The sequence below is a fragment of the Talpa europaea genome, assembly GCF_964194135.1.
Source record: "Talpa europaea genome assembly, chromosome: 9".
In the NCBI taxonomy this organism is placed as follows: Eukaryota; Metazoa; Chordata; class Mammalia; order Eulipotyphla; family Talpidae; genus Talpa; species Talpa europaea.
In genome coordinates this window covers 109,486,381-109,500,059 of record NC_140076.1, presented here as the reverse complement: position 1 = coordinate 109,500,059, position 13,679 = coordinate 109,486,381, and the positions used below count along the sequence as shown (strand labels likewise).

At 37.1% G+C, this 13,679-nt stretch overlaps 1 protein-coding gene across 4 annotated transcripts in view; it reads right to left on the bottom strand.

The window, feature by feature from the left end:
- HIPK1 (homeodomain interacting protein kinase 1) overlaps positions 1 to 13,679 on the bottom strand; it is a gene marked incomplete at its 3' end in the record, with an annotated part of 36,562 nt that overhangs the window by 18,207 nt on the left and 4,676 nt on the right. For all 4 annotated transcript variants that reach the window (XM_084243097.1, XM_084243098.1, XM_084243100.1 and 1 more), the window contains exon 2: positions 7,490 to 7,613. In XM_084243097.1, the coding sequence (XP_084099223.1) occupies positions 7,490 to 7,613 (124 nt within the window). The remainder of the gene's footprint in view (positions 1 to 7,489; positions 7,614 to 13,679) is intronic.

The window sequence follows — 13,679 nt, the reverse complement described above, 5'->3', positions numbered from 1 at the left end:
GTGAAACTTCTTTTGCTCTTTGTAGACTTCTGATACAAAATTCAGAAAACTTCAGGAAGGTTCTAGACAGAATAGTTTCTAGTAAATACTGTTTCTCTAGACAGAATAGTTTCTAGTAAATACTGTTTCACATATTACCAAGATTTACTTTGTTTTTGATAATCAATTAAAAAGATTAAAAAAATTTTCCATAAACCTTTCTTCCTTGCCTATTCTAACTCCTGTCAATTGCCCCATCTCTAAACTGCCACAGAGCTTACCTCTAATACCATAAAATTAAGTATTGAATTTAGCTTTTCTTTCCCTCCACAGTACCTACTGTGTTCATTCATTCAACATTTATTGACCATCTACTATGAATTAGGTTAGAAGTTCACAAAGTATGGTCTGGGTCCCCAGAGGTCTCCAAGACAGTTTCAAGAGTCTATGAAGTAAAATCTATTTTCATAATAATACTAAAGTTATTTGACATTTCATTCTATTCTCATGGGTATACAGATTTCCGGAGGTGATGTGTGAATATGTCACTGCTCTGATGAGTAAGGAAACGTGCTTGCGTACGTATTTTCCTGGTTTTACTGTTCACACCAAGGCTTGTTCCAGTTCTCCTCACCCATGAAAACAACAGAAGAGCCAATGCATCTCTCCCCACAATTAACAGAGTTATGAGAAGCAAATTTTTTCACTACCCCCTCCCTAAATTGAATGGCTATGCTTAAAATGAAATTAGAAACTTGTAAATAAGGAAATAAATCTTACTTTCCAACTCTCCTCCCCAAAATCTTCAGTTTTATTTCTAATGTAGTATATATGAACAGACATTGCTATATACACAGTTCTTTGGGTCCTTAACAATTTTTTAAGAATACAAACCAAAGGTCACCAAACTATGGCCTACAGACCAAATCAGACCTGCTGCCATGAATCAATTTTAGTACTATGCAGACAGTTAAAATGACAGGGTAGAAGTATATTTATTGACATGTAAAAATATTTCACAATACGCTAAGTAGAAAAAGCAGATTACAAATTAAATATCTCAATTATTTTTTAATTACTATATTTCACTGATTCTAAGAACATTTTCTCACTTTAACACCTTTGAAATCAAGTAATTCTTTAAAATTGAAAGCTGCCATGATTTAACTGGCAGCATTCTTTCTTAGAGGTACAGAAAAATGGTGCATTTTTCAATCGATGGTGTATTAGATATGATACAGCCCATAAGGTCCTTATATCCCTAAATTTCTATCAGACCACAAACACATGTTCATTCACTAAATATTTATTTAGTCAGGCAGTGGTGATTTTAAAAACAGACATGGTTCTTGCTCTCATAGACCTTGCAGTTTGGTGAGGAAAACAGACACTGAATATACAATTCAAACTGAATTGGCATTCTGAAGGGAATAAATAGGTTTCTATAAAAATACACAACAAAGGAACCTGACATAGACTAAAGACTGGTGCAGAAAATCTCCTTGAAGTGATACTTGAGCTAATAAATGAAATGAAGGGGTACTGGAGAAGTATTCCAAACTATGGGAATAGAACGTGCAAGAGCCTGTGCTGGAAGGAAGCATATTTTTAACCACTGCTGAAATGACACCAATGGGGCTAGAACATGAAAAGCAAGAACAAATAAATATCAACCTAGAGAAGGAAAGAGTACCATATGAAGGATTTAACTCTTTATTCTAAAAGTGATGGGAAGCCACTAAAAAGCAGGGAAGTGGCTTGAGGAAATCTGTATTTTGAAAAAAATCACTCCAGAAAAAAAAAACCTGCAGGGAGGTCAGAGTAGATAAAAGGAGACTGTCTAGTAGCCTTGGTAAGTGATAAAGACAGGCTGGACTAGGGTGGTAGCATGGGAAAAAATGAGTCTAAACAAAAGGAATTAGGATATAAATGATCAAGAGATACGCATGTGCATATGCACATATCAAATGGCATTTTTCCTTCATAGAATTTATCTCAATTGTTATTATATAAATATTTGTATGATTACTTACTTAAAGTCTGTTTCCTATCACTGAACTATATAGCCTCCATGAATGCAAAGTACTTACTCAACAAACATGATAAAATCTAACACATTACACACATACACACACATACACACACCAGGTTACCTCTGAGGGGTAAGCTACTACTGGAGGTGGAAATTTTTGTCTCTTGGCATCTTTTCTAATTTTTCTACAGTGATATATTTACTAAATTAAAACACTAAAAATATTTAATATTATAGAATGAAATAGATTCATTATAATGGTAGAACAGGAAGCTATCATCTTGATATTGCTTTTTGCATAAGTTTAAAATAAAGCAACAGGGCTGTAAATAAAGCAACAGGGCTGTAAATAAAGCAACAGTGCTGTAAAGCTGTCTGCAGCCTCTGCAGTGCCAGTTTGATTCCTGGCCAGCCAGGGAGATACCCACATGGCGGGGCAGACCTCTCCAGACTCGCCCGCTGCTCTCCTCAGCAGTGAATCTCAGTCAATCTGCCTGTTCTGTTCCCCACTCTGTCTCTGGTGAATCTTCTCACCCAGCCCCACCCCCCACCTCTGGCCTGTACCCCAGTTCTTGTATGCATAAATAAATAAATCTTAAAAAAAAAAAACCTAGAAAAAAGCCAAAACTAATATTATACTTAATAGTGAAAAATGGAATGTTTTCCCCTAAAATCAAGAAAAAGACAAGGATGTCCACTCTTGCTATTTCCACTCAACACTGTACTAGTGATTCAATGGAAAGCAATTAGGTAAAGGGGAAACAAAGAATCCAGATCGAAAAGGAAGTTGTAAACTGACCTTTATTTGCACACAACATAATCTCATATTTAGAAAATCATAACCAAAAAAAAAAAAAAATCAGAATACAGTTGTATTAGGAAACTTAGAAAAAGTCCAATAAAGTTGCAGAATACCAGATCCGTGACAGCTCATTGTATTTTTACACACTAGCAATGAAATTAACAAAAATAACACCATTTACCAGAGCCTCAAAAATAATAAAATACTTAGAAATAAATTTAACAAAGGAAGTATAAACCTGTACTCTGAAAATTACAATATACTGCTAAAGAAAACCTAATAAATGTTATGGATCAGAAGATAATATTGTTAAGATGGCAGTACTTCCTAAAGTGATCTATGGATTCAATACAATCCTTATTTTTAAAATGACGTTCTCTGTAGAAGTAGAAAAATCTACCCTCAAGTTCATATAGAATCTCAAGAGCGGCCTCCTCAGTGAAGCAGCTGTTGAGCGCTGGGATGCAAAGCTGCCTGCAGCCTCTGCAGCGCCGGTTCGATCCCTGGCTGCTAGGTGAGGGTCCCACATGGCGTGTAGACCTCTCCTGCTGCCTGCTGCTCCCCTAGGCAGTGTACTTCATCAGTCTGCCTGCTCTGCTCTCCGCTCTGACTCTGGTGAATTCTCTCACCCTCCCGCGCTTCTGACTGTACCCAGTGCTTGTATAAATAAATAAATCTTTAAACAAAAAAAATAAAAGTAAGCGTTCTTCTGGAAAAGTTATTAAAAAAAAAAAAAGAAATCTCAAGAGGCCCCAAATAGCCAAAATAATCTTGAATAAGAACAAAGTTAGAAAACTTAACACCTCCTGATTTCGAAACTGATTATGAAGCTCCATGTAATCATAATTGTGTGGTACAGTCATAGGAATATAGGTTAAAGATCTATGGAACAGAATTTAAACAGTCCATAAATAAACCATTATATTTCTCATATCTGACCAACAACAAATCAATGGAGAAAGAAATCTTTTAGCAAGCAGTGATGGAAAACTGAATACCTATATGCAAAAGAGTAAAACTGGACTCTTGAACCACATCAAAAATTAACTTCAAATAGCTCAAAAACCTAAAAGAAAGAGTTAAAACTATAAAACTCTTAGAAAACACTGGGGTGAAGTTTCATGACATTGCTTTGGCAATGATTTCTTGGATATGATCCCAAAAGTACAAACAACAAAGGAAAAAACAAACTAGACTTCATCTAAATTAAAAACTCTTGTATAAATAACACTATCAACAAAGTGAAAAGCAATCCCTTGTAATGGTAGAACTTATTTACATAATTACATAATACGTGATAACCATATTATGATTGATACCCAGACTATATAAAGAACTACAACTCAACCAAAAAAAAAAAAAAAGAAAAAAACAAATCAAACATGAACAATGGGCTTCTCAAAGAAGATAGCTCTCTAGTAAGCACGTGAAAGATGCTCAACACCACTGATCATTAGGGAAATGCAAATCAAAACCACAATGAGATCGCACTTCACATCATAAAGATGGCTATTACTTGAAAGAGAGAGGAAAAAAAATAAACAGTGCTGTTAAGCATTTAGAGAAATTGGAATTCCTGTGCATTGGTGGGAATGTAAAATGGTCTACGCACTATGGAAATCAATTTGGTAGTTCCTCAAAAAGTTAAACACAGAATTACAATATGACTAGACAATTATACTTCTATCTGTAAACACAAAACAACTGAAAACAGGGACTTAACCACTTGTACACCAAAGTCAGCAAAACAGTCATAAACAAGAGCGAAAAAGTGAAAATAACCCATGTGTCCCCCACAAATGGATAAATTTCCTTCTCCTTATACACAGATTGTCATTCAAGCACAATTTTTTTGAATTAACTGTTTTTCCACTGAATTACCTCAGCATCTTTATTGAAAAATACCTGACATATATGTGTCGGGTCTATTTCTGGACTTTTCCCATCTGTTCTATTGATCTATATATCTGCTTAGCATATTGTTTTGATTACTGGAATGATATATTAAAATCTTAAAGTTTAAAGAAAGGTGGCACGCACATACACACACACACACACACACACACACACGAGATTATTATTAATCCATAAAGAGTAATGAAGTTCTAGGGCCTCCCTGATGGCTCAGGGGTTCAGAGCTATCAAGCTATCGCCAGTCACCCTGACTGAGTTTAATCCCCAGCCAGGGGGATTAAACTGAACTAACCCACATGGCGTAGCAGACCTCTCCTGTCTCACCCGCTGTTTCCCTCAGCAGTGTATTTTAGTAAATCCACCTATTCTGCTCCCCACTCTGTCTCTAGTGAATCCTCTCACCCCCATACCTCTGGCCTACACCCCAGTTGTTGTATGCATAAATAAATAATACAAATCTTTAAAAAAAATGCAATGAAGGTCTGATACATGCTATAGCATGGATAAAAGAAATTGCTAAGTAAAACAAGACTATCACAAAAAGACCACATATTGTACTTGATGAATACGTTGTATCAAAAGAGGCAAATCTATAGAGGAAGTAGCCAGTGGTTGCTGAGGGTGGGGTAGAGGTTGGGGAGAAATGGGATTCTTACTGAGTTACTTTTTGAAGTGATAAAAATGTTCTTAGACTGATTTGGTGATGGTTCACAACTCTGTGACCACACTGAACACTACTGAATTGTATATTTAATAACTAAATTCTGCGGTATGTAAATTATATCTCAATAAAGTTTTCTTAAGGCTCAGCTATGAAAACAAGGATTCTGCCATAGGAATCTTTTTATGTAACAGCAGCTGCACCAAGAAAAACTACCCTGAATCCTGCTCTACAACAGCAGCATCCTATTTATTCAGCATGGGAAAAATGTTTTACTCCTACTACCCACAGTTTCACATCTCTGCATCACACAAAAGATTCTTATTTTTTTTTTTTATAGAGGCATGTTTTATTTATTTATTTGTTTGTTTATACATGCACTGGGTACAGTCAGAAGCGCGGGAGGGTGAGAGAATTCACCAGAGCCAGAGCGGGGAGCAGAACAGGCAGAAGGACCGATGTACACTGCAGAGGGGAGCAGCGGGCTGCAGGAGAGGTCTGCGCGCCATGTGGGACCCTCCTCTGGTGGGGAGCGGCCGGGGAGCACCCGGGGATTGAACCGGCGCCGCAGAGGCTGCGGGCAGCTTCGCAACCCAGCGCTCAACCGCTGTGCCACCGGGGAGGCCCCACACAAAAGATTCTTAAAACTACCAATCATTTCTTTGCAAGAAATGCCTCACTTGTACCTTAGCTTTTAAACCTAATTTTATTTGGTTCCAGTTCCTAAGAAAATTTATGATACCAATCTCATTAGTAAGGTTGAAGAGGTGTCACAAAACAGTTGGCCTGGAATGCCATGTTGGAGACTGTAATTGCTATGAGCAAGGTATCTTAATCAGGGGTCCATGTATCCACTTCATTTATACACAAAACATAGTATGTGTATTTTCCTGAAAAGATACACAGCTTCATCAAATTCTCAAAAGGGTCTAAAATCCCAAAAGAAGAACCAATGACTTGGTTCAGCCATTTAATCTCCCTCATACTTTCTGGTGTAAAATAAGGACACTGACTTATTTCTAGCAAGGTAAAACTCTAAATATTCTGAAGCACAATGTAACTGGTTAGTTACACATGAACAACTCATTTTTTATGTTTCATTCCGAGATATGTTGAGAGTCAAAATTTCGGAAGTTGGCAAAGGTTGTATCTACCTTAAAATGGATCGAGTAGTGAAAAATTCTAAGTCAAACAGGGAAAGAGTTGTGTTCCTTTTCCCTTTTAATAATTTCTTTAAATAAATAAATAAACAAACACCTCATTTACCTACTATGTGCCAAACATAGTGTGCTGAGGAGACGCTGGTGGAATGAAAAATGTCTCTATACTCCAAGCTTATTACATAAGGGTTAGAGCTTTTTCTTTTTTTTTTTTTTTTTTTAAGAATAAGAAATGAGAATTCATAATTTATCTCCATGGTGAAACTTTCGCTCAGGACCATCTCCTTAGGAAACTGTAGCATATCTTCTGAAGACTGTTTCGAAACATAGGTCATTTATCAGAATACTTTGCAACTCATATGATTTCCCTCCTAAGTTCTATTTTACATCTGAGACAGAGCCCCAACAAATGTGACAGCTTCTGAGGTCCAATGTGTTTCAGTATACAGAGGGTGCTGACTTCAGTGTGTCATCTATAAAAGGAAATATGAGCTCTAAGTGAAATTTCATTTTTAAAATTCCAGTTCCTCATCCTGCCTTTAATTTCATTTCTTTCTCTCTTTCTTTTTTTTTTTTTAAGAGAACAGAAAAGAGAGACTTGTTGAAACACACCACTAAGGGAAGCAGTGGGCAAGACAGGAGAGAGGTCTGCTACCTACTTTCATTTCTTAATTTACAAGACATATTCATTAATCCAAATTAACCATCTAATAATTATTACAGCTCTAGAAAAGTATCATCTAAAATAATATAAAAGCAAATTTCTTTTTAAATTTAAAATTGCAAATGCAACTTTAGACTAAGAAGCAGTAAAGAAAATTCTATTCTTTAAAAATTCTTTCTAATTAGACTATTCTTTCCTGCTACACTTCATCTTCCTCTCAGATTTACTTCAGTAGTAACTACTTGCTTTCTATTTCGATCTAAATAAATACTCTTACCTGATCATATTCAGAAGCACCAGGATAAAGAGGCCATCCCAGGAACAGCTCAGCTATCACACAACCCAACGACCACATATCAATAGCTTCACAAAATGGTAATCCAAGAATTATTTCAGGGGCTCTAAGCAAACAAACAAACAAACATTATCTGGGGAAAATAATTATGTTAACTAAGTCTTATTTTACTGTAGGCTAAAGGTACATCAATTTAATGAGACTAAAAGCATTATCTTTGGTATAAAGCCCATCATCCAAATCTCCCAAAATTCGCAGGGCCAGATATGTACTAGAATTCAGAAGGTTTTGCATTTCAAAAAGGTACTAACATACATAAACTACAAATTGCATAATGATCACAGTGGACATTTAAAGAAGCACCCCATAATCAAATTCATATTTCTGAAACAAAATTCATGAACATTCACAGTAGGCCAACTAAATAAAGATTTTAAATAATCTTGCATTGACTCAGTTCAGGTCCTGCAAATAAATAAGTTAGACCAAAGGCAGAAAGATTTTAGTTTTGAGAACTTCCCAAATTTTGAAATCATGGATAAGGGATCATAGATTTATTCCTTTTATTCTAAGCATATTTTTAATTATGGAAAAACCAATTGAATCGCTTGGTCAATAAATGCCCCTTTGCGATAGAAATGCCTTCTGAAGAGACACAGCGCTTGACAGCAGAGACTCTATAGCCAACTTTTAGGTTCAAATCCTAGTTTCATTATTTAATAGCTGTAGGCAATTACTTACCTCTCTGTGCCTCAGGTTCCTCATTCATAAAATGGAGATAAGGGTTGTTACAAGGTTTGAATAATAGTAATAATAATTATGCTTAAATATTAAAGCTCTTGACCAGTACCTGGCACATAGTAAGCACTATGTGAGTGTTAGATATACAGTAATTTATTATTATATTATCATTGTTTTAAAGCTTTACATTCTTAGTGTGCTTTCTAAAATAATCATTTCCATACCACTTAATCATAAAAAATGGCATCTTGCCATCTGAAACAATACGTATGGGCCTTGTGAAGTAAGTCAAAAGGAGAAAGACAAATACCTCATGACTTTGCTCATTTGTGAAATATAACTGGGGGAAAAGACAATCAGAAACAAAACAAAAATAAAATCAATCCCTTACACTCTGACAACAGAAGGGAAGCGCTCAGAGGGAAAGGACAAGGGAGGGAACAGGAAGAGGAGCTGAGTGCCCGGGGGCGGCTGGGGGTTAGCCACTTGGTGGTGGTGGGCATGGGGTGATACATACCCTTGCTGAGGGAAGAGCATCTAAAACGTACACAGTGTTGTAAACTAATGTTACCGCAATAAAAACAAGAAACAAAGGAAAGAAAAAGAAATAATCTTTTCTATTAAGGCTTCAAGTGAGGAACCTAACTGAGCCAACCTTAAGGAGAAGACTAAGAAAATACATAAACTTAGAGCTATATATATATATATATATATATATATATATATATATAAACACATTCAAAGCAAAATTATTATCACTGTTTATAGAGAAGGAAACTGAGGCAAAAAGATACTAAGTAATTTGCCCAAAATTAAATAGTTAATGACTGGCAGAAAGAGAACTCGAAGCTAGGCTGTGTTGTACTGGAATTGGGTATATTATATTGTATCTAAATAAATAAAGGTTAAGAACATCTCCATCCATATACATCAATTTGGCATGGAGCTATAGATGGCATTTTTTTAAAATAGTCACTAAAATTAAGAGGTAAATGGATCCAAAAAGGGGTTTAATAATAGTAACACTAATACAAATATAACTATAATAGGTAACACATAGTACATACTGTGTGCCATGATCTGTTCTCCCTGTAAATGTGGAGTCACTTAATCCTCATAACAATCCTAGGAAAGCAGGCATTGTTTCTAAATATTAAGTCCTCAACTTTAAGATGCATATTTCCACCCCACATTTTACATCCCTGAAATTAAGAAGATTCTTGCCAATAACGGTATATTTTAGTTTAATGGCAGAACTTCTACTTTCTCATTGGTACACAGTGTTGCCTCTTATAATCCATGATCTGACATTCTGTGTAATAAAGTATCATTTCCATTTTACAGATAAAGAAATTGGGAACTGAGGGGTTAACTTGCCCAAGGCTGCACAATTAGTAAATGATGGAGCCCAGGCAGTTTAGATTCAAGGTCCAAGTTGTTAAACACTTGATTATCTTCACAGAAAGATTTCCTTTCTCTACTACAAGCCATAGAATGTAAATCTGTGAAGACAGCCCAGATCCAGGTCTCTCATTTAACAAGAACTAAATGGAGGGCCTCCCTGGTGGTGCAGGGTTGAGCGATGGGCTGTGAAGCTGCCTGCAGCCTCTGCAGCACCGGTTCAACTCCTGGCCGGCCAGCGAGGGTCCCACATGGTGCGACAGACCTCTCCTGCCACGCCCACTTCTCCCTCAACAGCGTATTTCGTCAGTCGGCCTGTTCTGCTCCCCGCTCTGTCTCTGGTGAATTCTCTCACCCTCCCGCGCTTCTGACTGTACCCAGTGCTTGTATAAATTAATTAATTAATTTAAAAAAAGAGAACTAAATGGAAAGGCTGTTGTCTCCATGAGGAACCACCTAACAGACCACTCATGGAGTGACTAGGTTTCCCAAACCCTGACTTTCAAGGAAAGTGTACTTATTATTGCTTTTTTGTGTGTTGGGAGGTGGGGGTGAGAGAGACAAAGATTGAGCAGGGAGGATATAAAGAAATTTCCTTAAATAAAAATATCCTCCCCAAGTAAGTATCTAGGAAGAGCAGCCAGCCCTTAGAAAACAGGACGTAGGAATTAAAGGACTCCACAGGGCATAGAAGCTTTCCTGACCCTTGTACAGAGAAAGCAGACGGTCCAGACCTGATGAAACTTTTTCTACTAACTGATGTGAGCTGACATCAGGCAAATAAAGAACCTCTAAGAGTGGTATTAATGATGTCAGAGCCTCTCCTTTCTCTCTTCGTGATCAGGCCTGTGGAGGCCTGCCGGAAACGAGACTTCTAAAATATGGCTGGGAGGCTGTCGTTCAAGGTCATTTTTACTGGCTACTACCATGGTCTCTCCAACCAGAGGGAATGCACAGAGCTTCTTAAAATTGAAAGTGTTTATCCACAAGAAGAAACTGAATTCTATCTAGGCAAGAGATTGCTTATGTGTACAAAGCAAAGAACAGCAGAGTGACTGCTGGTGGCAAATCGAATAAAACCTTTCCAAGGTTTCCCAGGGGAACAGTGGCGGGGTTCGTAACCAAAGCTTGAAGCAACTTCCTGCTAAAGGCATAGGAGATAATCTGCATGATGCTACTATACCCTTCATAGATTTAAACTTATTGAAAAGCCAGTAAAAGTGAATTTGTTTTCCTGTTTAAAAAAAAAAAAGTGGTATTTCTGTTGCAGGTGGCTGGAGTCCCATATTACTGATGGAATGTCAGAGTTCCATTAACTTGGCATGTTTTAAGGCAGCCCAAGTTTCATAGCATTAATAAACTAGAGGGTAAGAGTACCAGGAAACATAAACGTTTTTCTCAAATTGAAAAGGTACAAATTTTTTATTTCCAATGAACATAATCATTAATTTCCAAGTTCATCACAGTGCCAAATACAGCTGACAGGGACAACGCAAATGGCTTTGTGCCAAAATAAAAACTGGGCTTAGAGATTCCTAAACATCAACTGAAGGGTGGCAAATTGATTCTGTTACTCCCACTAGACCTGGAAGACACTTTAAAGTCCAAAAGGCCTGTCACAGAGAGGGGCCTGGCCACTCAATAATGATGTCTTTAAAAATGTAGCAACAATGTGACCACTAGTGCTACACTTCTGAAGTTTAAAGTCTCATGGAAATTAAAAAAAATACTAATTTCAGGCCCCAAGCCCCATTAAACAAAATAACCCTTAAAATTGGCTGGAATCAGTTTTTCCATTTGATCTCAATCTGCTTCTGGAGCAACAAAAGCAGCTAAGGATTTCCACGAAAATTCACACAAAATAGTTAACTACCAAATCTACCATACCAAAAGGCAAGTATCAATAGAAAAAAAAAAAATTGAAAAGAGTGAAAAATAAAAACAAGGCTGCAGTCTATATAGGGTATTTCATTATCAGTAAAGCTGAGAAATATTAGATTTACTTAAACTCTAGGAAGGAAAAACACTACATTCATTTTCTCTTTTAACTGAATAAAATGGAATTATTTAGAGCAAGTTCATCTCTAAAGAGTGAATGCTTTAAACTTTGAATTCATATTGTAATTCTTGGAAATATTTTCATTATGATGTCATCTTTCCCCTTGGCCTCTATTATTTCTCAATCCCTCAGTATAAACTCTGGACACTGAAATTCTGGTTCTACTCCATCTGTAACAGGGTAATCCCCAGGGAAAGAGGAGGTTCCAGGTTTCCCGCCCTACCCTAAGGATGGGTGGAGCTGGGCGGGAGCAGAAGCGAGAGGAGCCTGGGAGAAGGGAAGGGGATCAAGACGACTTGGAGCAGGCACAGGGAGCAGAACCTGTGTGCCCGACTTGGAAACTACATTCTTTCTCTTTCTCGTCTCTGCAATGCACACCAGCTGTAGGAAAGTTCCTTTCCATTGAAGGTCTTACACGCTAAGAGTATGTCTGGCTTTACGCGGCAGATGGCAGAACCTATTCAGAGTAGGCAAGTTTGGGTGTCCTGGGGTATCCCTCACCCTGTCCTGTATCACATCGACCTATATAATAACAAAAACCCAGACCACTATTCTTCCAGGCCCCTTTCTGGCTCGGGCATTCCAACAACTGGGCGGTAAGAAAAGATTACTGACTAAAGCATGGGAAAGAGGGAACAAAGGGCAACATTCACTTTGGCAGGAAAATGACATTAACTGCACTTAGGGCTTCTTTCTGAAGACAACATGCCCATCCTAAGAGAACAAACACTAAACACGCTCTAATTACTACATCAGGTAGAAGAAGAAAAAAATCCTTGTCTTTTGATTTTCTAAGTTCAAATATCTTCAAACTGAAAATTTCCACCAAAGCCATAAAGCTTATGTCACTGGAACCCAGCGCAAGCCGAGAGTAGAGTCGCTTAATAATGCATATCATTCTTGGGCCATTTTCATGTTCTTCCTGCCCATCTCAAAGGCATCAAACACATTTACCAGATCAGAGCTGTTATAGAAAGTGTAACTTCCTGCATCTGCGGCTTAGGTGAAACTGTAAACCAGACAAAATTGGATTGTATGTCTAGGATAAGCTGAAAATATGTTTTCCTTCTCTAGACCTTGCCCTTCCATAGAAAATAAAGTGATCTCAGCTTTAAATAAAGGCCAGCAAGTTTGTTAGAATGGAAAAGCACTGAATCTCTTTTAGCATGGTAAACTTTAAGCATGCTTTTTTTATATGATAAACTTTTCCCCACCAAAACAAGAGCCCCCAAGACAGCAACTTCCCTTGCAATTAGTCTACATTCACACATACAGTTAGCCAAGGAATAAAATATGTTATTTCCACTGACTGAGTCATGTAGCCATGCTTGTGGTCAATGAAACAGCGGGGTGGCAAAAATTTATGTCAACTTATATTTATGTTAGCAAGATGAAACAATATAAACTAAAAGGAGGGCAAAAGGAAGGTTGGCTTTGCAGTCAGAATGAATCACTGACCAGTTAGATTTCACAGAGGTTTTCTGAAAGGCAAGAGGGAGAATTCAATGAACTCCCATCAGGCAACAAAGCAACATCAAGAAAACCAGTATGGATAAAACTTGTGATAAAAAAGGAATTGCTAAGCTGCTATTCCATGTGCTCACTATCAATAATACGGTAATAAAACAGAACACTGATATTAAATAATAAGAGTAGTCAAGCCCTAGATATTGAACCTCATTATGCACAGTATTACACTCAGAACTTCTGTTTTAAGGAATAAACTTAACTCCATTTAAAATGACTCCTTTAAGAAATATAGAGGATCCAAACAAGGGATCAGGGGGAAAAAAGTAATTATAACAAAGTAAAAATCAAAATCAACAGGCAACTATAAACCAGAGACATTCTGCAGTGGGGCTCCAGGGTATAGGATCAAAACAGAGGTTAAAAGAAAGTTACTTATTCTAAGTCTCAAGATAATATAAGAAATTAAATATGTGTAAATAAATAAATAAATAAAATCACTCC